The sequence below is a fragment of the Poecilia formosa genome, unplaced genomic scaffold (genome assembly GCF_000485575.1).
Source record: "Poecilia formosa unplaced genomic scaffold, Poecilia_formosa-5.1.2 Scaffold73, whole genome shotgun sequence".
NCBI classification, from domain to species: Eukaryota; Metazoa; Chordata; class Actinopteri; order Cyprinodontiformes; family Poeciliidae; genus Poecilia; species Poecilia formosa.
Genome location: NW_006800012.1, coordinates 169,310 through 195,202, shown reverse-complemented (window position 1 = coordinate 195,202; position 25,893 = coordinate 169,310). Strand labels below are relative to the sequence as shown.

The 25,893-nt window shown below is 40.1% G+C and overlaps 5 protein-coding genes across 10 annotated transcripts; 3 read left to right on the top strand and 2 right to left on the bottom strand.

Moving 5' to 3' along the window:
* Positions 1 to 744: 744 nt before the first annotated feature.
* Positions 745 to 7,450, top strand: LOC103140598 (RNA-binding protein 4B-like). 5 transcript variants are annotated; one of them, XM_007555817.2, is made up of 6 exons: positions 745 to 854; positions 1,286 to 1,714; positions 2,714 to 3,369; positions 5,295 to 5,364; positions 6,557 to 6,633; positions 7,190 to 7,450. In XM_007555817.2, exons 2-3 carry the CDS (start codon positions 1,306 to 1,308, stop codon positions 3,346 to 3,348), a joined length of 1,044 nt encoding a protein of 347 aa, XP_007555879.1. In that variant the 5' UTR covers positions 745 to 854; positions 1,286 to 1,305; the 3' UTR covers positions 3,349 to 3,369; positions 5,295 to 5,364; positions 6,557 to 6,633; positions 7,190 to 7,450. The 5 variants fall into 5 exon arrangements, with proteins under 5 accessions (XP_007555879.1, XP_007555878.1, XP_016528824.1 ...); XM_007555816.2 differs by having other exon boundaries at positions 4,099 to 5,364; XM_016673338.1 differs by having other exon boundaries at positions 5,295 to 6,633.
* Positions 7,451 to 8,396: 946 nt separating this feature from the next.
* LOC103140594 (TRAF-interacting protein with FHA domain-containing protein A-like) lies at positions 8,397 to 12,497 on the bottom strand. Its single transcript, XM_007555810.2, has 3 exons — positions 12,397 to 12,497; positions 9,258 to 9,621; positions 8,397 to 9,156 (listed from the first exon to the last, which is right to left on the bottom strand). Exon 3 carries the CDS (start codon positions 9,131 to 9,133, stop codon positions 8,561 to 8,563), a length of 573 nt encoding a protein of 190 aa, XP_007555872.1. The 5' UTR covers positions 9,134 to 9,156; positions 9,258 to 9,621; positions 12,397 to 12,497; the 3' UTR covers positions 8,397 to 8,560.
* LOC103140596 (RNA-binding protein 4.1-like) lies at positions 11,233 to 16,047 on the top strand. Of its 2 annotated transcripts, XM_007555812.2 has the most exons (5): positions 11,233 to 11,337; positions 12,859 to 13,277; positions 13,359 to 13,995; positions 14,315 to 15,957; positions 15,988 to 16,047. In XM_007555812.2, exons 2-3 carry the CDS (start codon positions 12,869 to 12,871, stop codon positions 13,970 to 13,972), a joined length of 1,023 nt encoding a protein of 340 aa, XP_007555874.1. In that variant the 5' UTR covers positions 11,233 to 11,337; positions 12,859 to 12,868; the 3' UTR covers positions 13,973 to 13,995; positions 14,315 to 15,957; positions 15,988 to 16,047. The 2 variants fall into 2 exon arrangements, with proteins under 2 accessions (XP_007555874.1, XP_007555875.1); XM_007555813.2 differs by lacking the exons at positions 11,233 to 11,337; positions 15,988 to 16,047 and adding an exon at positions 11,411 to 11,930 and having other exon boundaries at positions 14,315 to 14,995.
* A 2,619-nt stretch (positions 16,048 to 18,666) lies between these two features.
* On the bottom strand, positions 18,667 to 19,864 carry tifa (TRAF interacting protein with forkhead associated domain). The gene is made up of 2 exons (XM_007555814.2): positions 19,675 to 19,864; positions 18,667 to 19,527 (listed from the first exon to the last, which is right to left on the bottom strand). The coding sequence occupies exon 2, from the start codon at positions 19,502 to 19,504 to the stop codon at positions 18,920 to 18,922; it is 585 nt and encodes a 194-aa protein (XP_007555876.1). The 5' UTR covers positions 19,505 to 19,527; positions 19,675 to 19,864; the 3' UTR covers positions 18,667 to 18,919.
* Positions 19,865 to 21,349: 1,485 nt separating this feature from the next.
* On the top strand, positions 21,350 to 24,495 carry LOC103140593 (RNA-binding protein 4B-like). Its single transcript, XM_007555809.2, has 4 exons — positions 21,350 to 21,457; positions 22,498 to 22,916; positions 23,012 to 23,658; positions 23,941 to 24,495. The coding sequence occupies exons 2-3, from the start codon at positions 22,508 to 22,510 to the stop codon at positions 23,647 to 23,649; spliced, it is 1,047 nt and encodes a 348-aa protein (XP_007555871.1). The 5' UTR covers positions 21,350 to 21,457; positions 22,498 to 22,507; the 3' UTR covers positions 23,650 to 23,658; positions 23,941 to 24,495.
* Positions 24,496 to 25,893: the final 1,398 nt, after the last annotated feature.

Genomic DNA, 25,893 nt, shown 5'->3' with positions numbered 1-25,893 from the left:
ACACTGCTTTGTACACTATTTATCAAGGCTGATGCTGTTGTAATTTTGATACTTGGATTATTGTCATTTATTAGTTTACTTTTTTCATTTTCTGATTTTATGTTATCTTATTTCTGTGTGTTATTTAAAATTTCTATGTACCTTATTTTAATGTGTCTTATTCTTTGCCTTTATTTTTGTATACTGCTGCCTTGTACATTGAATCTATAACTGTCATATAAATGTACTTTATAAATAAATCTGACTGAATTTAAAGGTTGGTTAATTCTAGGGGAGCAAATTAGGGCCGATGAAAAAGGTCAGAATTCAGAATTTTTTTCCTCAGAAGTCCGACGTTGTTAAAAATTTTTTTTTTGATATTTAAGTCAGAATTTTCAGGGAAAAAAAAGTCAGAACTCTGAAAAGTCAGGTCAAAATTGTAAAATTATTATGGACACTGAAAAAGAAAATGCTTACTTTAATCTCAAAATCATAACTTTCTTTTTCTGAGAATTCTGACTTTAATCTTAAAAGTCAATTTCTGAGTTTAGAGTGTGAATTCTTCCTACAATAGTAGCCAAACGTTTATGAAACAGGCATAGAAACTTTTCATTTTCGTTTCAAATAGTTCGTAAGTTATACAGGACAAGCTAAATATCTTCAGAACTAGTTGAACCAGGAAACGTTTTACGTAACCTGCAGCTGGAGTCCAAGACCAACCCTTTCCGTCTCCAGTTTGCTTTAGCCAATCACAGTCCGTAGAGCTTGATTGGCATCTGTATCGCTCAATCAGATTCCCAGCTCGATCATACCGCCATCATCATCTTTGACGTCTGTCTGATTGGAGTTTCTTTCGATATCGCTGTTGCCAAACGGTAAGATAGTTTTTTAAAGTTCTTGGTTGTTTTATTTCAATGTATGGTCATTTACATTTTTACTTATGGGCTACCCAAAACCGAGGTTTTATTGATAGCGACTGTAAATGTTGCGCATTTCAGTAGCTAATGTTAGCTGACATTAGCAAACCGGCTAGTAGCTCTATGGACAGGAAGTTCAAACAAGTAAGCTTTTTTTTTGGCTTTCTGTTTAAAGTTGCTCCTATATTTTATAAGGTATTCACAGGCTAACACTTTATTTTGTCTGTGTTATGTCTGAGTTAAATTTGAGTTAAACTTTGTTTCCCTTCACCCTAACTTTAAGCTTGTTCCCTTTGATAATGGCATTGTAGTTTCGCCATTAGAATTCAGCTATCTGCCCATCAACCCCTGTTTTCATTTCTCTTCTCCCTCCCCTCTTTTCCACTTAGGATCGTACACTGGAGCGACCATGGTGAAGATATTCATCGGTAACCTCTCTCCAGAAACGTCGAGAGAGGACATTGAAGAGCTCTTTGTCAAGTACGGCATAGTAACGGAATGCGCGAAGTACAAAAACTACGCGTTCGTCCACATGGACGACCGCAAGTCAGCCACCAAAGCTATCCGTGAGCTCCATCTGCACAAGCTGAACGGGAGACCCATCAATGTGGAGCCCAGCAGAGGGAAGAACCAGGGTCCTGTCAAACTCCACATTGCCAACGTTGAAAAAGGCTTTGATAAGGAGCTGCGGGACCTGTTTGAGGAGTATGGTACAGTCACTGAGTGCTCCATTGTCAAGAACTTTGCATTTGTTCACATGCCTCATTATGATGAGGCCATGGATGCTCTGGAGGGCCTGGATAACTTGGAGTTTCAGGGTGAGTGCGGCCATATTGTGCAGATGCCTCCCAATAAGTTGAAATATAGTTGAAAAGTGGCTTTATTTCAGAAGTTCAATTCACAAACTGAACCTTGAATGTTTATAAATATTCATTACACACTCACTTTGATATTTTCAAAGGGTAGTATTATGTAAAATCTACTTTTAAGAGCGCTATATCATGTTATAATCTTATGCCCTCAACAGCAACATACCTGGACTATTGCTTTGATCCTTTCATGCATGTTTGAGAAATCTCTCCTGCCAACCCTTCAGCAGCTTCAAAACGCCTGTGGGGACTGAGCTTCGCCTTCAAGGACAAAGCTCTTCCTTGGAGCTGCAGATTCCAATTTCCACCTCACAGAGCAGCCCTCCCTCACAGAGACTCCCCCACTCAACTCTTTCAGACTAGCCAGCAGCAATAAGCAAACAACTGGTGGAGCTGCACATCTGCTAAGCTAATTATACAAGCTACTTCAATGTGAAAGGCTGGTAAACATGTTGTTAAAGGGTTAATAGAGGAGCCATCTTGTGATGACTTCCTGAAGGCGGAGTTTCAGGAAGAGCAGGAGTTTCTAAAGGGACACAGGCCCAATTTCAAGGTGCTATATTACAAAATTCAAAGTCTTTTAAGTCACATTTGATATACAACTGAATGTAGTATAGTTACTCGATTATGGTACTGTGTGCCTGGAAATGCATAATACTACCCCTTTAAGCTTTTAACAGTTGAGTTTTTTTCTTTTCTTTTTTTTCCTCCACCAAGACCATGATTCACAGGGACTCCAAAATTCTGTTCCTCAGGACTTCAGAATCTTGCATAAGACCAATAAAATGGGATTTTAAAGCAGAAGTATTTTTACTATGGCCAGCTTTGCTGCAGTAATCTCCATTCTCATTTATTGAATTGCACCAGTTGTCCATGTTGGATGATCTGAAGGGTCGTCCTAAAGACTTTTAGATCAAACATATACTCTCTTTCTTTTCTGTTTCTTAGGAAAGCGTATTCATGTTCAGGTATCAAAAAGCAGACCCAGAGGGGGTCCTGAGGAGGAGGAGGAGGAGGAATATCCACCCCAACCAGTTAGAGGAGGCTACTATCCTCCATATTACCCAATGCCAAGGCCTGAGCCCCCCTACAGAGGGCGCCTTTCTGCTTATCCCCCTCCACCACCTCCCCCTCCGCCCCTACCGCCACCTCCTCCCATGAGACGAGCAGCGTACCCTGACCATGGTTACGGTGACAGAGCGCCCTACGGGTCAGTGGATTTCTATGAGAAGTACAGGGCCCGTCCTTTTACCGCGGCGGCGAGCTACGACGATAGGCGTGCCATACCGCCTCCTCCGCCTCCTTCATCGGCTCTGGTTAGAGAGCGCCTCGGGGTGGCGCCGTCAGTCGACCCATATGAGCGCCGCGCCCTCCCGACCCCTGCTCCTTACGCAGCAAGGGACCGGAGCCCGATCAGGAGAATCCCTCCTCCACCTGCCCCGGCGGCTGGGAATGGGTATTCCTACGAGCGCTCTCGACTCTCACCGATGTCCAGGGCTCCAATGTATGCGCCTCCCCGTACCAGGGACCCCTATGCTGGGAGAGTGCCTCCCCCACCGCCGCCTCGCTACGCAGGCTATTAGAGGGCCATAGAGTTACGTAAGGTGAGAAATGAGACAGTGTTTCCTGTTTGGCTAATGGATGTTTCAGGAAAAAAATACATAAGACCCATATTCACATATTGAGATAGTGTCCCATCTTGTATCGCTACCATCAACTAGGGCTGGACGATATTTCTGAAAAACTTGTCACCATATAAGTGTTTCATATCAGTTTATTGGTAATTATTGATTCGTATTTTGTTTTAGACATCTGTAGTTCTGCCAAACTGCTGGTGGGACCTCTCCTGTTCTCACTCCACACCGTTTATTTTTAAGCAGTTGTGAGGCACAGTGATGAAACTGTTGCTGCACAAATTACACAACAAGTTGTTGCTAGGTAACCAAAGGGTGAGTTTGTTGATGCCATCAACCTCTGAGAGGTTGAGCAGCTAAAGTCTTTCCTCCGCCTACATCCTCCAGAATGCTGTGCGTTTCTAGGTGGGAGTTCAGTGAATATTGCATATTGAATATGCATCAGTATGATGTATTAGCCATCAATATTGATCACATGTCTATTGCGATATATATTATTGATTTATTGTCCAGCCCTACCATCAACTAAAGCTATAAATCCCTGTGACTCTTCAGCCATTAAATACACAACCAAAAACATACAACAACAAAGCGTACAAGTTGCTGCTTGAGGCTTGAAATACTAAAACAATACAAAAAAATTTTGCGCGACTTCTTCTCAGAATGCGCTTTGACATGTGTCGTGTGCTCTCTTTCCAGGTTTTTAGAATATGACAAGATCGTCGTCTGCTGACGCACGTGGCGCTATACACCCAGCACGTCGTTGCGTTCGCCTGAGGCTTACAGGAAGATATTGCGGACGGCCTCGTATTTAAAAACATACAACTCCATCTCTGCGTTTCTTTTTCCTGAGCTGTTCATGAACTTTTGTGTTCCTCAAATTGTTTTCTTCGATATTCTGAAAGTGTTCAGTAGAACAGCTTTTGAGAGTGTATGGAGTGTGACGCATTAATCTATAGTTGATGACCGAAAACCATTCTCTGTTCCAATCTTTTTATTAGTCTCTGGGAAAACTTGGTATATTTTCATAACAAGGGATTGCCTTTACATTACAACCTGTGGTGTTTACCAGCAAAACTAGTTTTACTATTAGCTTATTGGTTAATTTAGAAAATGTTCAGTAATTTAAAATCAGTTAAGGAGTGCTTGAATATAATACAGAGTGTGGACGGTTGTTCAAAAATCGTAAAAAGTTGCGACACTTGTTGAAACGACCTCAAAAAAATTCAGTGTGATTTACTTTTTTTCTTTTTACACTTTGTTAAATTTTCTTGCGGAAATATAATCCGTAGGCCCGTTCTGTGTGAACTGTATTTACTTTTCAGGTTGCTTTTTATTTCAAAGACTTTTAATAAACAAATGGAAACAAAGTCAGTATTTAACTGTGAAATTATTCCTGGTTGTGGTTGATAGGCAGCTGAAACTAGGCGTGGCACTGCTTTCACTTTTATTCTTTACACTCAGCTTCCTACTTGACATTTTTTTCCCCAGTGCTCCGCATTTTGTAAGCCTCAATTAAAACTTAGAAAAAGGTTTGAAATTGTGCTGAACTAATTAGTGCAACGTTTGTGGATGGAGAAGTTTCTCAGCCATTTGCTTAGATTCAAAAACGAAAAATTAAGCCTGGTTTATCTCGGTCGAACCTCTTAGCGCACCGGTTGCAGCATCCAACTCTTCCCACTTTACCTGCTAGGCATTGATCATTTTAGGGGTGGCCTTCTAATCTACCATTATGACTAATTGCTGAATCAACTGAGTTCCCTTTCCCCATTTCATTAAATACCTCCTTCCCACCAGTCCCCCTCTCCATTACTGTCTTTGAGCCTGAACATCTCGTAACTACATAATCAGATAGCTTGCATCTTTGGTATTCTTGGTGTCTGTGCTCTTTGTAGGTGCTTAAACCATCTGCAGGAGAAGCAAGCCCTGGGTAAGTCCTCCCTGATGCCAAGCAGGAAGACTCAGGTAAATGTCTCAAAACTGTTACCTGTACAGATTATATACTGCAGGTCAAATGTTTGAAAGCAAAGTCACATAGTGTTTCAAGACACTTGTTTTACTACACTGTCATCCACCAGGTCATGTCTGCATGTATGCGGTTAACAATAGTCGCTGTTGCCAACAGTGACTTCAGTCAAAAAAACATGTATGATCAAAATTGGAATGTCAGAGTTTTTAAAGATTTGTCATTGTCCAGAAAACTCCCATCAGTGTCCTAGATAAGTTCTGAGAAAGAAGATGGATTGTGCTGTCAGGAGTCCAGCTTTGCCTCCAGTGGCTCTTGGTACTTTTTTCATTATTGATGTATGATGAACCAGGTGATAAATGGATTAGGGCCTCTTTGGCAGTAGTTCAAGTCCTTAGCCAAAAAGCCAAGCTGTCTGTGTCTCAACCCTCTGTGGTCATGAAATTTTGATCTTGATTCGTCAAATGGCTTCCACTGAAGGATAGCTGGTTTCTTTTAGAGAGTATGAGGAGAGGACTCTTGTAAAAACAGCTCTGTATTTACAAGATTCAAATGATGAGGTGTGGGTGTTTGTATGTAGGAGTTATCATGCTAGGAGAACTCCTAGCATGACCTAGAGAGGGAAGTCAGGGTTTCCTTCTGGACCTTTTGATCTTTTGAGCCAGTCTCTGATAAGCAGAAGATGATGGATAAATAGACATTTTTTCTGTAAATATCAGGCATTTATGGCTTTGGCAATCTTTTTAACTCCAACTAACTGTATAATTTAGTTTAGTGTTGTGAATGACACATAACTCCTGTTTTAATGTTTTTGCACTGGCCAAGCATTTGATTTTATAATTTATTTTAAATTTCAGATTCATATATGGTCAAGTTCCTTGCTCCGTCGCTGAATTGTTGAAAAGTTATGCCAACTGGAGCCCTCAGGTTGTCCAACGTGAATCTGGAAGGGAGTTGCTCTTTCCTGACTGTTGCACATCCACTGCAGAAGAGGCTTCATTCTAAGAGCTGATCTTTAAGAAAGGCACTGTGAACCGAAACTTGAAGTTGCTTTAATTATTTGGCTTGTGTTTACTTTCAAATGTTTGGCCTGTAATGTAGATACATATACAAAAACAAAAAAAACTGCACGATTCTCTTCGTAATTTAAATCTGGAAGTTTATTAAACCTTCTGTGCATTTTTCCCACAGATTTGTTTGTTTACTGATTGGAAAAACGGTTCCAAGATAACTGTCAAAGAAAATATGAGATTGGTCAGTATTCTGAGGTAAGGCATCTTGAGTTGGAATATTTCATCTCCAGTCGTTGCCTAAAGATTCAGCAGTGACAGTGACTTCTTATTTTAGTTTTAAATTTTTTATATATACATTTATCTGTAGTAAACTGAGAAGGAACATTTTAGTTCTTGATAGCTGTTACAACCTCTGGGCTGTAAAAGGTTAAAAGTTTAGCAGCATTTATTTTGTTAAAGAAACCAGTGACGACAGTGGTGCAGTGTGTGTAGCCTTTGAGTCTAATGCTGTCGATTTTCTCCCTGTGAAGATCACATAGCTCTTCCCACATGGTGGCGCTGTGGAGCTTTGGTAGTGTCTCCTCACATGTTAGGCCATTAAGAGGCAATGTCATAAGTGCTTTATGTTCTATTTGCAAATGTGAGAAGGTGATGATTTATTTGTTTATTTTCTTTTTATAGCAATCATTAGGCTAACTAGACCAAGTGATTTCAGTGTTTGTGTCACTGCCGAAACTTTTAGACATGACTGTACATGATGTCTGCTGTTTAGAAACATAAAATGCCTGACTGAACCGGTTGGATTCAACAGGAGAACTGCTTGTCCTGTGGGAGTTTGGTCCATTTGGAAGGGAATTTCCCCAAGCTTCCAGAAAACCTGCATCACCTATTTGCAAAATGATGATTTCAGGGAAAGGCTGTGTGGAAGACAAGTTTTTTAATCTCTTGTGACATCATACTGTTAAGAAAAATCATGTCTCACACTTTGTATCAAAGATTCCTACTGTCTGAATTTTCTTAGCTTTTTGTTGTATGTTAATTAATGAAAATTGTATTTTATTTTGTCCCCGTTTCAAGAAAATAGTTCTACAAATGTTTGAAATTGGAAATAATACAAATCAACACTTGTAAAGTTTTAACAAGATGTTAATACAAACACAACTTGCTCATTTAAAATGTGATGACCAGTGCAAAACGTTTAGCCTCATATTCAAATGTTAATATAAACAGTTTCCTCACCCACTTTGAACTGTATCATTTCATTGAATTTGTTTTGGTTAATGTTTTTGGATGTGGTGCTAACTGGTAATGTGATCACAAAGGCAGTTTTCCTCCTGAAATTGAATCTACCGTAATTCTCATGTGTGACTAAAAGTGGAACAGTTGCTTTTTTCCCCAGTTCCTCTTTTGGTCATATCTGTTTATCAAGGAAACTATTAAAGTTCATCTCTTTCTGGACGTTGCTTGCATTCTTAGTTTTTGTGCTCAGCAGCTTTTCACAGTGGAACACATTCCAGACATAACTGGCTTGTACTATTAATGGAACGGACACCTCTTGTCAGTTTCATTCTATGCTGCTCAATTTTATTGGTTTTATTTTAGCTAAATAAAGGTATTGTTAGAAAAGTAAATATTCAGAAGCAGAATTTTGTATTGATTGAAAGCTAATGGGGTTTACTTTAAAATGCAGGAGGAAATGTTATAGAATTTTACAATTAGATATTCAAAGTTAATTATTCAGAATAAAACTTCCAGTGCATTTTCTTGTATGTTAACTAAAGCTGTAATGTAATACTCCCATCTCTAGTGATACTGTGTTGCTTTCTAAAGGTCATCACTAAAGATTACAGTGAGGCTACAGGCTCACTAACCTGAGCCTAAAGATAAGGAATGTGGTTTTATCTCTTAAAAGCTCTAGAAAAACTTGATTTAACAAGTTTAAGAGTTGGTCAAGGTGCTGTATGGAATCCCTGAGCAATATGTGTGATTTGTACAAGATTTGGAATGAATACAAGTTAGATGTAGGTAATATTTTATGGAAACTGGAAGAGTTTAATCTGCTACATTTTTAACTTTCTTATATTCATGACATATGGCTCAATACAATACAAGTAGAAAAAGTGAATATCATCTCAGACATACCATGCTGTTTAAAAAGTCCATATCAGTTTGTTGGTAATTTTCAGTTAGAATAACAGATGAGAGTCTCTTCAGTCTCTTCAGGCCAGGCTGTGTTTTGGTCCACCATACCAGTGTCCATGACTGGTGCCCTTCCAGGCACACAGGTGCATGTCTCCCTGGAGGGAGGCACTGTCAGCACCTCCATGTCCACCTCAAAACTGGTCTTTGCCTCTCCAGACTCCCGAACGATGAGCATCTCATACTCTAAGAACCGGATCAGAGCCTTGTCTGGAAGGTCCATTCTCTCCAGGTAACCCAGCGACGATCCGTTCACTGACAGTTGCCCTCTCTGGCTCAGGTTCTGGATGGAGAACAGCATGTCCGGGCTCTTGGGTGTACGATAGGCGTTTAGGGCCAGCTGTTTGCGGGACACCTTGGGGTCAGCCAGAGAGTAGGTGCAGGCCTGGGCGTCGCGGCCCAGCCTGAGAGGATCATCGGCAGAGTGTCTGCTCCTGGTCCCCAAGGGAAGCAAGCCGTAAAAACCTTTACAGTGTTGCTGTGGGTGGTAAAACTTGATGTGGAGTAAAGTGAGGAGGTCCTCCTCTGTCTCCATTGTCTGAGACATGTTTGTCATGGATGAAAAGATCCTGATGAAATCTGTTGAGAGATTTGAAGTCATGAAATACTGTAAAGTGTTTATATATAAACAATGTAGGATGCTTTTCATTGATTGTCAAACCAAGATATTTTTGTCCTACCTGGAAGCTTTTTCTTCAAATAAAGATGTAGACAGACTCCCACTTTTCGCAGAGAAGAAAATATTTGCTGTCTGAGTAGCTACTGGCAATGACTCCAGGCTCTTTGTTCCTGCCACAGTTCTCTAAACATTTCTCTTGTAGTCTCCAGAGTCATCTCACACGCCCCATTTGTAGCCATGGTGCTTTCACATACGAGTCTGAAGTTCCTGCTTTTCCTACTGCAAGGGATACTTATAGTAGGAACGTATTCTGTTTGGACACATGGACAACCTTGTAAAAAGGTTGTCCATGTATCACTGTTTCTGGGAATGTAAAAAATGAGTGACTGGGGTGGATTGTTTTCCACGTTAGGCTTTAAAATTACCTGAGAGAGAAAAAAAAAAAAGTCTGTATCAGAAGACTGTAAAATAAAACATCCACATGTCTGGTAAAGACATTAGAGACTGAGTCTAGTGTCCTAACAAAAACAAACCAAAAACACTTTTCTTATGTGTTCTGCTGGAACACATTTTTACAGTAGGACCTTGAAAGCACCATCAGAGCACTGGAAATTCCTTTTTGTTGCAACTTTAAACAGGGAGGAAGTCATGTCTTGGTTTCACATTTGCTATTCTGGAAGCTACTTCTGTATAGATGAACTGTTACTGATTAACAGACTGCTATACACTGTTTACATCATCAACCACAACTATGAAGTATTTTGTTCAACTGTCAATCTTTGGAAGATAACTAGAAATAGTATAAAAACTAAAAAAAGTACATTAAAGTGGTGTTAATTATGATGTGATGACTGATATTTTTGTCAACAAATTAATAAAAAAATATTATAATAAGATCATATCCAATCAGATATCCCATCAGATCCCATTTTTAGCCATTTAAAAAGACTGGATCACCTGAACAGGCATTATTCTTGGAATTCATATTTTTTCAAATAAAACAACAGAAAATTAAATTGACTAAGACTAAAATGACAACAGATAGTTAAAATGCAAACAAATCTAAATTACCCAGGCTACAACTAAAACTGGGCTGTCGACTGGTTGTACAACTTCAGTTTTGTTTTTCAAGCAGTGAAAACATGACACCCTCTCTGCTAGTTGAGAAAGTGTGGCAAGTTTCAACAAAATGGTTCTTGTGAAACCAAATGTTGGAATGACAACATTGTTTCAAGTGTAAATCAGTATCATGTAAAAATCATCTTTTTTGAGCTCTACATCAAGTTACAATGTTATTCCCTCGTCAAAAACATACCTGGCCTGCGGCCTCAAATCTTTCATGTATGCTTGAGAAATCCTTTAATCTCCCATGGCAACTATTCATCTGTGCAAAATGCCTGGGTGGACCCAAAGCTGCCTTCAGACACAGCACCTTCTCGGAGAAGCAGTTTCCCAGCATCTGCTCTGTGTGAGGGAGGGTTCCCACACAGCGCAACCCTTCCTCACTCAGCTCCTTCAGACTAGCCAACAGCAATTAGCAAACACCTGGTGGCAATGTCCCATTTTATTGACTTTACTTAATTATGGCTGAATTAGTTTTTATCATTAATAAACCGTTTAAGCTTAAGGTCATGTTTCAAGATTCAAATTATTAATATTACTCTTTAACTAGATCTTTTCAAACCTTTAATTGTGTTATTTTTACTTATTTTCTCTTTTGAACCTTAGAGAGCTTCATGGTTTGGAGCTGGTGTGCTACAAATCTTTGTGGCGCTACCCCAGGTGATGGAAAATGATTACTTTTACAGACCTTTCAGCTAACCTCTCTGTCCAGGTTTGAATACAAATTAAACCTCTTAAGCAATACCAATGTAAGAAATTTCAATTATTTCTGTTTGTGTCATCTTTCAAGATGGAGGGGCACTTGTAAAACCTGGAATCTACTGATGTGGTCCTTGTTATACATGAAATTTCAGAACCACCCTGCTAGCCATCTTTAAAGTGGACTTTAACATCCTGCACTCTAGATGGCGGTATGGTGCTGCATTTCTGACATCTTCCTCTTGACGTAGTTAACAGGAAGTTGTGGGTAGAACGTTCCACAAAATATATTTCATTCTATTCAGGTTGTCTTTGGATCCGTGAGTAAAGTTTTTTTTTTTGTGGTTTCTATTATTAATTGCTATAATTACATGCTATTATTACTAGCTGTTTGTCTGGCGTCGAGCAAACGCACTCAGTGGGCCCGTGAAATGTCCTTTGACATTTCGTCTTAGTGAGGCTGCGGGGTTCAAGGTGCTAGCTAATAGCTCGAGCTTATGGAACTAAAACAGTCTGATAATTCACAAATGCATAGATCAAGATTCACAAATGCACAGAATGATATTCACAAATGCACAGAATGAGATCCACAAACGAAAAGAACAAGATTCACACTTGTATTTTTGATGCCAACATAAATTAAATATGTCTTGATTTACAAGCTGCTTCTGGCCTGTGAGCTGGGCTGCATTTGTGTGTGAATTTTAGACTCCCCTGTCGTCTCAATCCACAAATGTCTTCTTTTTTATTTATTTATCTTTAATAAATGGTCCATCTGGACGATCAGCAACCAGTAGATAGCTTCATTGTTTCAGTCAATCATATGAACGGACCCTCAGGTTGGGGTAACCTGTAGCCGTGTGTAAGCACAGAGGATTTAGACCTCAGCCTGACTTCTGGCAGCAGAGGATCGGTAAGTGAAATATCCATCTTAACATATTGAGCTATTTATCCCCATGTTATGATTATTAATGTTAAGCGATTTAATTGTGCAACTATGAACACAAGCTAGCGATCTAAGTGATCCAAGTGTGCGACTGTAAACTGTGAGCTATGGTAGTGTTTCTGCATGCCAATAGTGTCAGGCTAGTGTCTTTTTTTAAAGTTGAATTTCTTGTGATTAAAGTAGCCGTTTAACAGGTTTGGGGGTTTGTTGCCCCAAATTGAGGTAGCTGCTCAGGCTTATGTGTAATTATTGGCGCGGAAGCTGTTCTCCAGACCAAGATAATTTGGTCTATTAAAGCTTTTGTACATTATGAATTGTTATAAAGTTCTGGTCCTTTAAATAATTCTCTTAAGTCACACTTTTCAGAAACACAAAATGATTTTTTTAAACTTATACAAAGCTTAATATGCAATCTGATAGATATTTCACTTACCGCTCCTCTGTTGCTGCTAGAAGCCAGGCTGAGGTCTAAAGTGAGCTTCGACATGGTTACAGCTGTTGGAATGGGTTAATGTGATTGACTGAAACAGAGGTCCATTCATATGGTTGGCTGATTGGCTGCTATCTGATTGGTTGTTGATCATCCAATCAGATAGACCATTTATATTAAAAAAAACGTTTGTGGATTGAGAGGAGAGTCTCAAAATTCATACACAAAGGCAGGCAACTCACAGGCCAGAAGCAGCTTGTAAATCAAGATATCTTTGTGTTGGCATCAAAAATACACGTGTGGATCTTGATGTGTGCATTTGTGAATTATGAGACTGTTTTAGCTCCATATTTGTTGTGTTAATGCCGATCATTGTACATCATTTATATTAATGTCATTTACCGTTTCCATTACATTTTACTTCCCATTTAGCGATTGTCTTGTTGGTTTTGTTTGATTAAACAGATTCTCAGCAATGGTGAAGATTTTTGTGGGGAACCTTCCCCGAGAAGCTACCGAGGATGAGATCAAGGAGCTCTTTGAGGAGCACGGCACGGTCACCGAGTGCGCCATCATCAAGAACTTCGCCTTTGTCCATATGGATGACCGTAAGGCTGCCACCAAAGCCATCAGGACCCTTCATCTGCACAAGCTCCACGGCACACCGATCAACGTCGAGGCCAGTCATGGGAAGAACCAGGGCCCGGTGAAACTACATGTAGCCAATGTAGAAAAAGGAGCTGATGACGAACTCCGTGCTCTGTTTGAAGAGTACGGTACGGTCACAGAGTGTGCTGTTGTCAAGAATTTTGCTTTTGTGCACATGCCCAACTATGATGAGGCCATGGATGCTATCAAAGGGCTTGATAATTCTGAGTTTCAAGGTAAGAGAGTAATATGAGAGAAATGAAGTAATGCTCTTTCAAACTGAAATGGACTAATCTTTTTGGGGGTTTTTTTTGTAGACAAACGCATCCACGTTCAGGTTTCTAAGAGTCGACCTAGGTATGAAGAATGTGAAGACTACCCACCTCCTCCCCCTGACAGGGGAGGCTACTGGCCTCCACACTATCCAGGAGAGCGGCCTGAGCCTCCCCCACCTGGCTACCTGAGGGCTCGCCCCATGCCCCCTGGTTACCCAGGTCCTCCTCTGCCACCCCCTCCCCCCAGGAGGGCGGCTTATCCTGAGCGGCCCTATGACAGCGAAAGGGAGCGATACAGTGTAGTAGATTACTACGAGAAATACCGAGCTCGTCCGTATGCCATGTCTCCCTATGAAGAGCATCGTGCTATACCCCCACCTCCTCCGCCTCCGCCCTCTTCTGTCGTTCGAGACCGCCTTATGACCTCACCGCTTAATCCATATGAGCGTCGGCCCCTCCCTCCACCCCCTCCGCCTCCCCCCTCATCGTACTACGCCCGAGATCGCAGCCCAATCCGGAGGGCTCCTAACGCACCGTTACCCCCTCCGCCCAGTAACGGCTATGCCTACGATCGCTCTCCATACGCAGTTCCACGTGCAAGGGACCCCTATGCAGACCGGCTGCCTCCGCCACCACCTGCACGCTACGCATACTAATGCGACACGTCAGCATTTTGAAGGTGAGATTAGGACAGAGTTAAAAAAAAAAAAGAATACATTTTCTCGCTCTCCACTTCGTCCCTCTAAAGGCAGAGGCAGCTTTAGATAATCTTGGACGAAACCTGCAATTTTCGTCTCACAAATCACTGTTTGAATAAAATTACTTTATTAGTAAAATATTTAAACTGTGATTCGACGCGCCAGAAAATATTGTTCTGTGTGGAGGCTGACTGACAAAAGGGCCTTCGTACTGGACACTGGGGAACAACAGTAATGGAAAACGTACTGTTAATGTCTGGGAGGCAAATCGTTCATTTGTTTTATTTGCTCTTTTTTCAGGATTGTTGTCCGACTGCGTCGCCGCTTCCTGATTCACGTGACTTTATCCTCTTCCTGTCTGCGGCTGAGCGCGTTTCGTTCCTCTACGACACTCAAAAGGAACTGAATTCTTTACGTCAATGGCTGTTTGTTTGGTTTTAGTGATTAGAATATGTTTTTTCCTTCTTCTGACTGTTTTAGTATTGAATTGTACTGTAAAATACTTACTGGCAAACATCTGAATGGGGCGTCTCTTTTTTTTAAAACAACCTTTTCGTTTTATTAAGCGTAAAACTGTGTGTGACCTTAGAAAGCTAAATAACCTCCGCATTCCTTTAAAGGCGGCTTTAGTTTACTCCCCAACCTGCACGTGTGATTAATCATGTAAATTCTCTCCATCAAAATTCAAACTTCTGTGGCGTTGCTGTGAAACGTAAATGGATAACATGTAAGTTAGTAACTTAGTAACTGCCCATTTAATAACGCAATTAATACTGTGCGTTTGCAAGATCTGTTAAATTTTCCCTTTTGGTAAACTAATTTTTGATTAGTAAATGTGATCTCGATGCTCACTGCGCAACACCTTTTCACCTCTGTAACCGTTTGTAATTATTTGCTGTTTTTAATAATCTTTTCCTCAATAGAAACAAACGAATCACAACCATGTAAATCGTTACGTTGATTAAAGAACGTCTTGTCGGATCTTGTGAGATCATAGTTTTTACCAGCGTACCACTCGACTTTACCCACTTAGTATCAAAATTTAAATAGGGTCAACTCATAAAGTTCTTCCTAGTGCAAAGATTTCCAAGCCAAAACCTCTGTTGACCTGGGGCCAGGACTAACATCCAAAGGCTGTAGGGGAGCTTCACAGTCAGCAGGTAAGTCAAGGGATTACTGACACCAGAAAGATGTCACCTGTTTATGCTTTTACTGCTTTTGTAGATAATCAGTTTTAGGAATCGAGGACTTCATGTTGTAGGAATGAAACTGAATAATGAAGTTTTACACTTTAGGAGTTTTTACTATTAATGTAGTACAGCTTCGCAGATGGGTGACAAAAAACGAGATATCGAACAAGTGTTATTCCCCACCCCAAGACATATCTACTCCATACAGCTGATACCAGCATCAGTAGATCGGACATTGAATGATTTGTGTACTATATGATATGAATCAACATCAGTGTTCTTGTTGGGCCTCATACACTATATGTTTAAAAATGTTTAAAAATATATATGTTTAAAAATATAGTGTATGCACAAAAAATTCAAAATTATGAATAAGCACATTCCAAATCAGTTAACTACCTCTTGGAATATCTGGCACCTCTCTTGACATGACCTTATTGTAATATGCAAAACGATGTAAATACGGCCTCCATGTTCTTTGTTTGATAAAAGGAAGTCACTGAATGGTAGTTGGGTAGAGACATGGAAAAAAAAAATACACTCAAGCAATTGTGATTTTTATGTATTAGCACTGTGTATTTAGTCAAAGGCTCCAATTAGATCTAGGAAGTATTAGGAATTTCACACTCATCATATGGATGATTTCCTCTCTTGCAACTGGCCTGACTCGACTCAAGTCTGACTTATATGGCCAAATAAGTTAGCAGACATTCTCCAAAATGACCTTTGTAGCATGGAACCACTGTGTAGTCAGTGGTCAAGTGCTATGTGCTGGCTGTAAAGGCTATGTGCTGTAAAGGCAGCACATAGCACTTAGCTGTGTTGTGCTTCAGAGAAAAGTTCCAACAGGATTAATCCTAGAAAGCTGAAACAAACTAGTCTTGGTCTCTAAAGACACTCTTTGGCACATTGCAGTATACATTGTCTTTTACCAAAACTAAATTCATTGTTTTTAAAGATAGTTTGTACACCGCTTTGCACATGTAACTAACCCAACATCTAGTTTCATTGTATCGGTTTACCAGCACAGCCTTTTAAGTTTCACCAAAAACTGTAAAACTTGGTCTATGCCAGCCATGAAGTTAGGACTGTCCACATCTCTGTGATTGGTTCATTATGGACACACCTGAAGTTTGTAATGAAAAAGGGTTGAATTCATGACCTTTATGTATACACATAGAACACGAGAACCCTTGTGATAAAACGTACAAAGTGGACATTATCAGTCTGCGGTTTGTGGGCCTAGTGAATCAGCTCCTCTATGATTGAATGTGTTTTGTAGTGCTAAGTACAGTTCTGACACCTGAAAAAGCTTCTGCTAATCCTGTTTTTGTATGAACCTCTGCTTTCTGACTTACCAAGTTGAGGATTATTAGAAGATGTCACAGTTAAACACATTCCAGGGAATAGTTTGATATACTCAGTCACAAACTTTAATAACCCAGAGGAAATGGGAAATGGTCCAGTTTGGATGGGAAGAGATAATCATGTAAATGATTTGATTTCTAACAAGCTGGTAGAACTAAAAGGGCCACCGGAAGAAATAGTGGCATCGTCATGGTACTGATTGCTGAAGTGTTCAGCAGTAAAAACAATGAAGTTCAGCCTGAAGTACGTTTAGAAGTTGCACTAGAAGGCATTACCAGCAGTGTAGTAATTTATTTTTTTTTAATCACAGCTTTGAGTGCTCCTTACAAAATACTTTTGGAATGATATGGTCCAAAGGCCCTTATGCATGTTCAGATTGAGATTGTCGACATCCCATTGGTAACGTAGCTGTTTTTGGCAGTGTTGTACATCACGTTGTCAGGAAATAGAATATATTTCATAAAATGTGGTTTCTAATAACGCTGGAAATTCGATTTGATGGCAAAATGCCTTGGAACTGATCTTTTACAAATACCCACAACATCAGATTTGGTTTTGTCACCCATCTGTAAAATGAAGTTGCTAGTAAAGTCTTTTCAGTAAATAAAAACATTTCTTCTAATTTTCAGGCTAGAATAAAGACAGTATGGAAATAGGATTCTTTTAGGGGACGTTTACTTTGGAGCTTAATATTTTCTTCCAGTTAGCATGAAGAACTTGAATAAAAATCTGTATTTGCACTTGTAAGAATATAACATTTTTGTTTGCATGTGTTAATGTAATTTTTGGAAGTGGTATTTGCAATACAAAAAAAAGAACTTTCAAAAATGTACAGTGATTTCAGTTTTTGTCTTTTTATAATTCTGATTTACATAATTAAAGTATTTTTACCCACAGAATTGACTTTGCGTTCTTATGTCATGTGAAAACCATGGTTGTACTTCTTGGCTTCATACATTTCAAGCTTTGAAATTGAGATATTTTTCTGCTTGGGAAATGACGAGGCAGGCATTACTCATTTTGAAAAATTTATATTTTTTTAAAACAAACACTCAAGAATCAGTAGCTATTTTGAACAATTTTAAATTTTAATTTGACAATATTAAAGGTATATTGGGAAAGTCAATTTAACAGTATTTTGGAAAATGTATCTTTTTAAAAGTCATATTTTAAATGATTGACATTTTAATTAAAAATGTATTGCTGTTTTATCTTTAATAGATGGTATCTAAATTTTCTACTAATACTTTTACTCTGATTAGAAAAACTGATTTGTTTATGTATTTCACTTGAAACAGGATTTTGATGTAGTTACCAATATAGGACTGTAGGTGGACTCTTAAGTTGTGGTGAAAAAAAGCTTCCATCCTGTAGCATCTCTTCATACAGCACAAGGATGTTTGTTGTCCAACTTAACCAGTGCAAACTATAGTTGCCGAGTTCAGTCTGAAAGACATGGCAGTTCAAGCTAGATTCACAGACTGTCTCTTCAGACTGTCTAACTTTACCTTTTGTCTTTGGTAACCCAACAATGAAGCTATTTCCCCATAAAAAAACACACCACATGCTTTCCAATGTTTACCTGGTCAAGAGCCAGAAACTTATAGCGTGAAGGAAATACAAGATAATTACTAGTTCTTTTGTTCAAAGTCAAGCTGTACAGGCAGCATTGCTCTGAGCTTCTGTATGGAACAGTTGATTATTGTCCAACATTCTGCAAGCCTTATAAAGACAACTTTTTCACACGCTCTTTGGCCATATCACCCTTATCCTTTCAGTGGATTCAGGTTTCAGATGGTTTTCCCGGCAGATAGCCTTGTGCCTCCCGTAGAGTCGCTCTTTTAAGCCTCCATGTTATGTAAGTTGGAAGTGAAGCATTTGTGTCTTCATGGTCTGAGGGACTCTCAGACTGACCTAATAGGTCAGAGGGTTTACATTTGATCCCACAGGACCCGTCAGTTGCAGTTTTGCCATGTGACTTATGGATTTCAATGTTAAAACACTCAGAGGAGGGGCTGGTGGTGACAGCTTTTCTGTCAAGTTTCCCAACTGGATCTATAACAGGAACATAATTTACAAATATCGGACAAAAGATGCTGTAAAAAAGTAGTTTATTGCTTAAACCTATGATTCAGAAGTAAATGACATTGAAACACCACAATATTCATATTTACAAAAATGAAAGCAGACATTTAAGGGTCCAGCTGTATTTTATCTATTTGCAAAAGTCAAAGTATAAAAGGATTTAATGATTTCACAATAGATTATGAATATCATTACCTAATTCAACTTTACTGTAACAAATGGACAGCAATGCCTTGATGCTTTGTCCGGCTCAGTCTGTTGATCATTTGTAATAGATGAGTGTCTCATCAGTTTCCAGAGGTCCAAGTTCTCTTAACCCAGCTGTGTTTTGGTCCACCATACCCGTGTCCATGACTGGTGCCCTTCCAGGCACACAGGTGCATGTCTCCCTGGAGGGAGGCACTGTCAGCACCTCCATGTCCACCTCAAAACTGGTCTTTGCCTCTCCAGACTCCCGAACAATGAGCATCTCATACTCTAAGAACCGGATCAGAGCCTTGTCTGGAAGGTCCATTCTCTCCAGGTAACCCAGCGACGATCCGTTCACTGACAGTTGCCCTCTCTGGCTCAGGTTCTGGATGGAGAACAGCATGTCCGGGCTCTTGGGTGTACGATAGGCGTTTAGGGCCAGCTGTTTGCGGGACACCTTGGGGTCAGCCAGGGAGTAGGTGCAGGCCTGGGCGTCGCGGCCCAGCCTGAGAGGATCATCGGCAGAGTGTCTGCTCCTGGTCCCCAAGGGAAGCAAGCCGTAAAAACCTTTACAGTGTTGCTGTGGGTGGTAAAACTTGATGTGGAGTAAAGTGAGGAGGTCCTCCTCTGTCTCCATTGTCTGAGACACGTTTGTCATGGATGAAAAGATCCTGATGAAATCTGTTGAGAGATTAGAAGTAATAAAATGCTAGAGGAGAAGACTTAAAGAAAGCATTCAAAGCCACAGAGATAACTTGAGCTGAGGTGGTTTCCTCAGCAAAGAAATGTGATACAAACAAGTCACAACGAAGGAAAGTCCAGTCTTACCTGAAAGCTAAATGTTTCAAAGTGAAAGTTTTTGTTTTTTCTGCCCTCGCACAGAAAAGAAAGTGATCAACTACGAACTGAGGACAAAGTGGGCAACATCGCTGCTTCTCCTTATGAAACAGGAAAGGCTCTTCCTGACTGCTCTGCAGTCTTTCGTCATTCTCTCCCCTCCCTGAACCCCGTGACCTGCTGCTTTCAAGTGTAAATTTGAAAATTGCAGTATTAGGTATTTTTGCTTGAAATTATGCAGTAGTAAACAGAAACTATTTTTCAACATTTTTAAGCTTGAATATAGCAGAGTCAAGAATTTCTATGTGTCAACCAACATGAAAAAATTGGAAGGTTAAATTTGAAAGGCTCACTTGGGTGATTTAATACTCTGTCAACCTACCAGCAGTTTTTATGTCATATTTTGAAAAGACTTTGTGGTTTCTGACCTGTAGGAGATGTTATATAAATAAATGTTTCTTACTTAAGATATGTATTTTTGGATCTTTTACTGCATCATAAGACAAAGAATAACTGAACTACAGTTATTGTTATTAAATACCCTACTACTTTCTCATTTTTTCACTACCATGTTTTTTTGTGGGCAGAATGTTTGTTTTATTTCAAGCAAACTTTTATTACCGTACATGGCCTTATTGTAACATGATCGCTCTGGTTTGTCCTGGAGGAGCCTTTAACAATGGGAAAATCTCTGCATAGTTTCACAATTGTTCAGCCTTCAGTGCTTATCGGAGAAGAACCTTGTGAAAGTTAATTGTTATCCATTAACCCAGGTGTGTTAATGGATAACTGTTCATCTTCCACATAAATCAAGCTGCAAAACAAACAACTTCACCAATGTTTGAGGGCATTGTTTGTTTGCGGTTATTTTAAAGTCTATTCAGCATCTGGATTGAACTTCAGAAGTTAAACTTCACATGTGACTCCAATTACCTTTTTTTTTTTTAAAGATTTTGTTGGCTCTTGTGGCCTTTATTTGAAAGTAGTTTGACAGGAAAGAGGGTAACGAGAGAGGGGGAAGACATGCGACAAATGTCACCAGGCCGGGAATCGAACCTACGACCAAGGACTCAACACGTGGTTCGTGATTTGCCCCTGCGCCTCAGCACCCCTACGCCAGTTACCTTTGATATAATAAAGAGCAGTTCAGGGTCGACTCAGTTATAAAGCTTCAAAGCAAATGCCAAATTTTCAACCTTCCACCTTTGGCTAAAACAATTTGGATGTTAAGGTAATGGCGGGCTCAAACATACTGTGCTTTTTCTTTTTTTTTCTTTTTTCTAAAAAAAAGAAAAAAAAAGAGTCTGTGCTTGTTTGTTGTGGGTTTTTCCTAACATTTTGTTCTCATATCTGTTATTCTGTAAAGTTTCAATATAACCTTGGAAAGAAACAATGGATTTATCCTGCCTATTTGATAAGCAACAACAGGCTGCTCCAAATTTTTGAACAAAAATTGATCCAGTGATAATCAACAGTGAAATTTTGGCATAAAACATTTAGAATTAGCAAAATAAAAAAAAAAATGCTGTGTCGTTGTCCTTAATTATAAAATTATACGTTTACTTATACTAGGTTGAAGGTGTGATTTATAATATTTTTAATGCATAATTTCTGTCGCTTTTATGAATAAAGTAGATTCATTTACCCTCCACAACAGCGCGCGGCGTGCTTCACATTGTTGTGTGGAAGAAGCGGAAGTCGTCAATTTTGACGGAAGTTGTGAGGAGAATACCTCGTGAGATAAGCTTGGCTGTTTGGACCGTTTAGTGCTAAGGTACTTAAAATATATGTTCTTGTATACCTGCATTATGTTTTATTTAGCGTTTTCGAATCAATAGTTTCTCATTTTGAGCGTTTGTTCGTCTTTTCTTGTTGTAAGAATTGTTACATTTAATGGCTAACCTAAAGTAAAGCTGTGGGAGGCTCAAGTTATTGTTCAGGATTTTACGTTTCCGAAATAAACGCGATAATCATTAAAGCTGACTGGCCTTTAATGAAAACTGCTTATCAATAGAAAAAGCAGTAGAGTTCACGCGGCATCACGCCAGACTCTTCAGATCTTAATACGACGTAATTAGCAGTGAAAACCATGTTCTTGGCAAGTTTAATATAAACGTCTACGCAATGTGTGTATTAATTTGTTTTTTTTTTTTTTTCTCCTCTCCTTGTGTCCCCTGGTGTAAAATAAATATGTACAACACTGTGCAGCAATATAAAAATCCATATAGAACAAAGGCTGTTGCTTAAAAATAAAGATATTTGCCTGATGGTGGCTCGGGCTTCTGGCGCATTTAGCCTACAGTTCATAGAGAACGCCTAAAGAAAATGCGCGATCAAGTTATTAATCTAGATATTGTAGTTTAAATAGAGGAGTAGCAGCTAACTGTTGAGGAAGTAAAGAAATTAAAGTGTAGATGTCGGTTAGATTTTAACAAGCGCTGTAAATGCGCACGCAGCTCCACCGTTATGCTCCAATTAATCACACATCAGATGACAAACGCCAAATAGACAATATATAGTTACAATACTTACGCTAATGGTGGTCTAAAAACGAAACCAGTAAAATCTTAACTGAAATAATATGTCGGATCCCTTCCTCACCCTCACGTAGTACAGAGAGCAGTCTGCTGGTTTCGTATCCAGACTATGATCTCTGGGTTTCAGCCAGCATTTTCCACACCTTAGCCTGGCTCTGGAAGTGCTAATGTTCGGATTTGGAGAAAGGTTGATTTACTGTGTTAAGTTGCAGGGAAACTGTTGTATTTTCTGTCCTCAGTTTACATAACTTTCCTATCCTGTTTTGCTTCTAAACAGATTCTCAGCAATGGTGAAGATTTTTGTGGGGAACCTTCCTCAAGAAGCTACCGAGGATGAAATCAAGGAGCTCTTTGAGGAGCATGGCATGGTCACTGAGTGCGCCATCATCAAGAACTTCGCCTTTGTCCATATGGATGACCGTAAGGCTGCCACCAAAGCCATCAGGACCCTTCATCAGCACAAGCTCCACGGCACACCGATCAACGTCGAGGCCAGTCATGGGAAGAACCAGGGCCCGGTGAAACTACATGTAGCCAATGTAGAAAAAGGAGCTGATGACGAACTCCGTGCTCTGTTTGAAGAGTACGGTACGGTCACAGAGTGTGCTGTTGTCAAGAATTTTGCTTTTGTGCACATGCCCAACTATGATGAGGCCATGGATGCTATGAAAGAACTAGATAACTCTGAGTTTCAAGGTAGGAAAAAACATTTAGAAGTGGCCAGAAAGTAAAATGTATTTCAAAAATCAAACTCACCATGTAATCTCTGTCCTTTATCTTTTTTTTTGTAGACAAACACATCCATGTTCAGGTTTCTAAGAGCCGACCTAGGTATGAAGAATGTGAAGACTACCCACCTCCTCCCCCTGACAGGGGAGGCTACTGGCCTCCACACTATCCAGGAGAGCGGCCTGAGCCTCCCCCACCCGGCTACCTGAGGGCTCGCCCCATGCCCCCTGGTTACCCAGGTCCTCCTCTGCCACCCCCTCCCCCGAGGCGGTCAGTTTATCTAGAGCGGCCCTATGACAGCGAAAGGGAGCGATACAGTGTAGTAGATTATTACGAGAAATACCGAGCTCGTCAGTATGCCCGATCTCCTTATGAAGAGCATCGTGCTATACCCCCACCTCCTCCGCCTCCGCCCTCATCTGTCGTTCGAGACCGCCCTCTGACCTCACCGATTAATCCATATGAGCGTCGGCCTCTCCCTCCTCCCCCTCCGCTTCCCCCCTCATCGTACTACGCACGAGATCGCAGCCCAATCCGGAGGGCTCCTAACGCACCGTTGCCCCCTCCGCCCAGTAACGGCTATGCTTATGAGCGCTCTCGACTCTCTCCTGTTTCCCGGGCCCCTGCATATGGCGTTCCACGTGCAATGGACCCCTATGCAGGCAGGCTGCCTCCGCCACCTGCACGTTATGCATATTGACAATTGAAGGTGAGCATAGATCAGAGATAAAGTCGTCTTCACATCCCGGTTTAAAATGCATTACGTACCTCTAAAGGTAGAGGCAGACTTCTGTGTCTGAGTGGTTTGGATTCTAGTCAGTGCATTTGCTTGAACATTCCTAATATGACATTCAAAGCTATGACGTAAAATTTCTGACTGTCGGGCAGGTTTTAAGGTTCTGACTTCAGAAGGCAGGAAAAACTGTGATGAAACTGCGCGCTTTGATTCCACATTTGCAGATAGTTCATTTTGTAATTTGCTCTTTTTCAGGAATTTTGTCCGACTGCGTTGCGGCACGGCGCCTCCTGATGCACGCATCTCTATCTCTTCATCGCTGCGACTTGGCGCGTCTTGTAGTCCTTTGATGATTACAAGAAGAACCACACCGGCGTCGTCGACGTCTCTTTTTGTTTTAACTTGGGAGAGTTTTCTTTCTTTTACATTTTTTTGGGAATAATACTACTAGTAGTATTTTAATTGTTTTGACGTCTGAGTAAACGCATCGTATGTTTCAGTTTCTTTATTTTTTTGCATCGTTTAAGTGATTTTGATTTATGTGAGTCTGACAAACCTAAATTATGCCTGCAACATAATAACGTCAAAACTATGGCCCTCGAACAGAATTGTAGTCTGCACGTTTGTTCCGTCATGTCAGTAAAACACTAAATTCTCAAACAATATTGTAAACCTTTTGTTTCTATGTAAAGCAGATTTATGTCGTCAATTTCTAATGGATGAATGGGGCAGGGGGGACGTTATTTGCTAAGTTTTTGTCTAAAAAGAAAAAAAAAACAACTTTGATCAGGATTGATTTTTAAAAACAACCAAAAGGATAAAACATCGTAGGGGTAAATACGTTTTATAGGCACTGTCTTACTTGTTGGCGTTTTAAATAACCTTGTCAACGTCGGTGTGTTAGATAAAGAATGTGCCGTCTTTCTTGTGAGATCCCAAAGTTTACTCTTTCCATCTGCAAAATGCCCAACTTACCCCTTCTGTCTATGCCAAAATGTTGCTATTTGAAACGCCCCCAAAAAACCAACAAAGGAACGAAGAGGCAGTGAACATTTAATAGCAGAGGCTAATTTATTTGCATGCGGGTTCAGGATTACACCAAAGGCAGCTGAGCACCTTCATGATGAACAGGTAAGACAACTTACCAATACAGCCTTGTGTTTAGGTTATGTCAGTTTTGCTAGTTATGATCAGTCATACGGGTTGATATCAGTCCATGATATCAACCTGGTAATTTGATATAACAAATTACTTCTTTATTTTTTATTTATATTTACTCACTGGCAAAACTAGTTGAGCACAATTTAATAATGAAGGTCATCTTCTATCGGAACTTGAGCATACTTGTGTATACTTGTGTATTTGAGTACAGGTGCTACTATTACAACCGAAATGTAATACACCAGTAATCTGACCATGTGATGGTCAAAACAGTGACTAAATTTAGATGGATCGTTTGGCAGGAGTTTGATTGGGGTTCCATTTTGGTTTCTCATAAAACCGGCTGCCAATATTCTGCATCATTCCTTACGACAGGAGGAGACCTTGGTGCACCCTATTTTTGCCAGCATTCAGTACCTTACATTTGTAAGGTTCTCCTGCTGTACAGTTACATAATTTTTGGCACCTGGCTTTATGTAATTTCACAATGTCATCCGCCATTAAACTCAATTTAAAGTCAAATGGCTCATTTGACTTTAAGTATTCTCTGTCATTATTGTAACTTCCTGCATCATCTCCCTTGACCCATGACTCCATCATTTAAGGCAGGGGTCACCAACTCCAGTCCTCCAGGGCTACCATCCTGTAACTTTAGATGCGCCTCTGCTCAAACACACCTGGATCAAATAAACTGCTCGTTTCCAGCCTATTGCAGAGAGGAATGAATGCTGGTGAGGGAATTCAGACATTTTGGAGCAGAGGTGAATCTAAAAGTTGCAGGATGGAAGCCCTTGAGGACTGGAGTTGGTGACCCCTGATTTAAGGTGTTGTAAAAGAATGCACCTTTGTTTGGAATTTGTTCGTATGAAATCAGTTTTTATTTACTGCATGGATATTCCAGATCATTTTACAGCTTACTGAATTGTTTATAGAAGCATCCTTTCTAAATCCTTCATTTGGTGCTTAACTGGTTTTGTCAGTCAGTGTTAACAGTCTAGTAAGGAAGTACTGCATTTTTAAGACAGGCAGTAAAATTAATACTTTCTG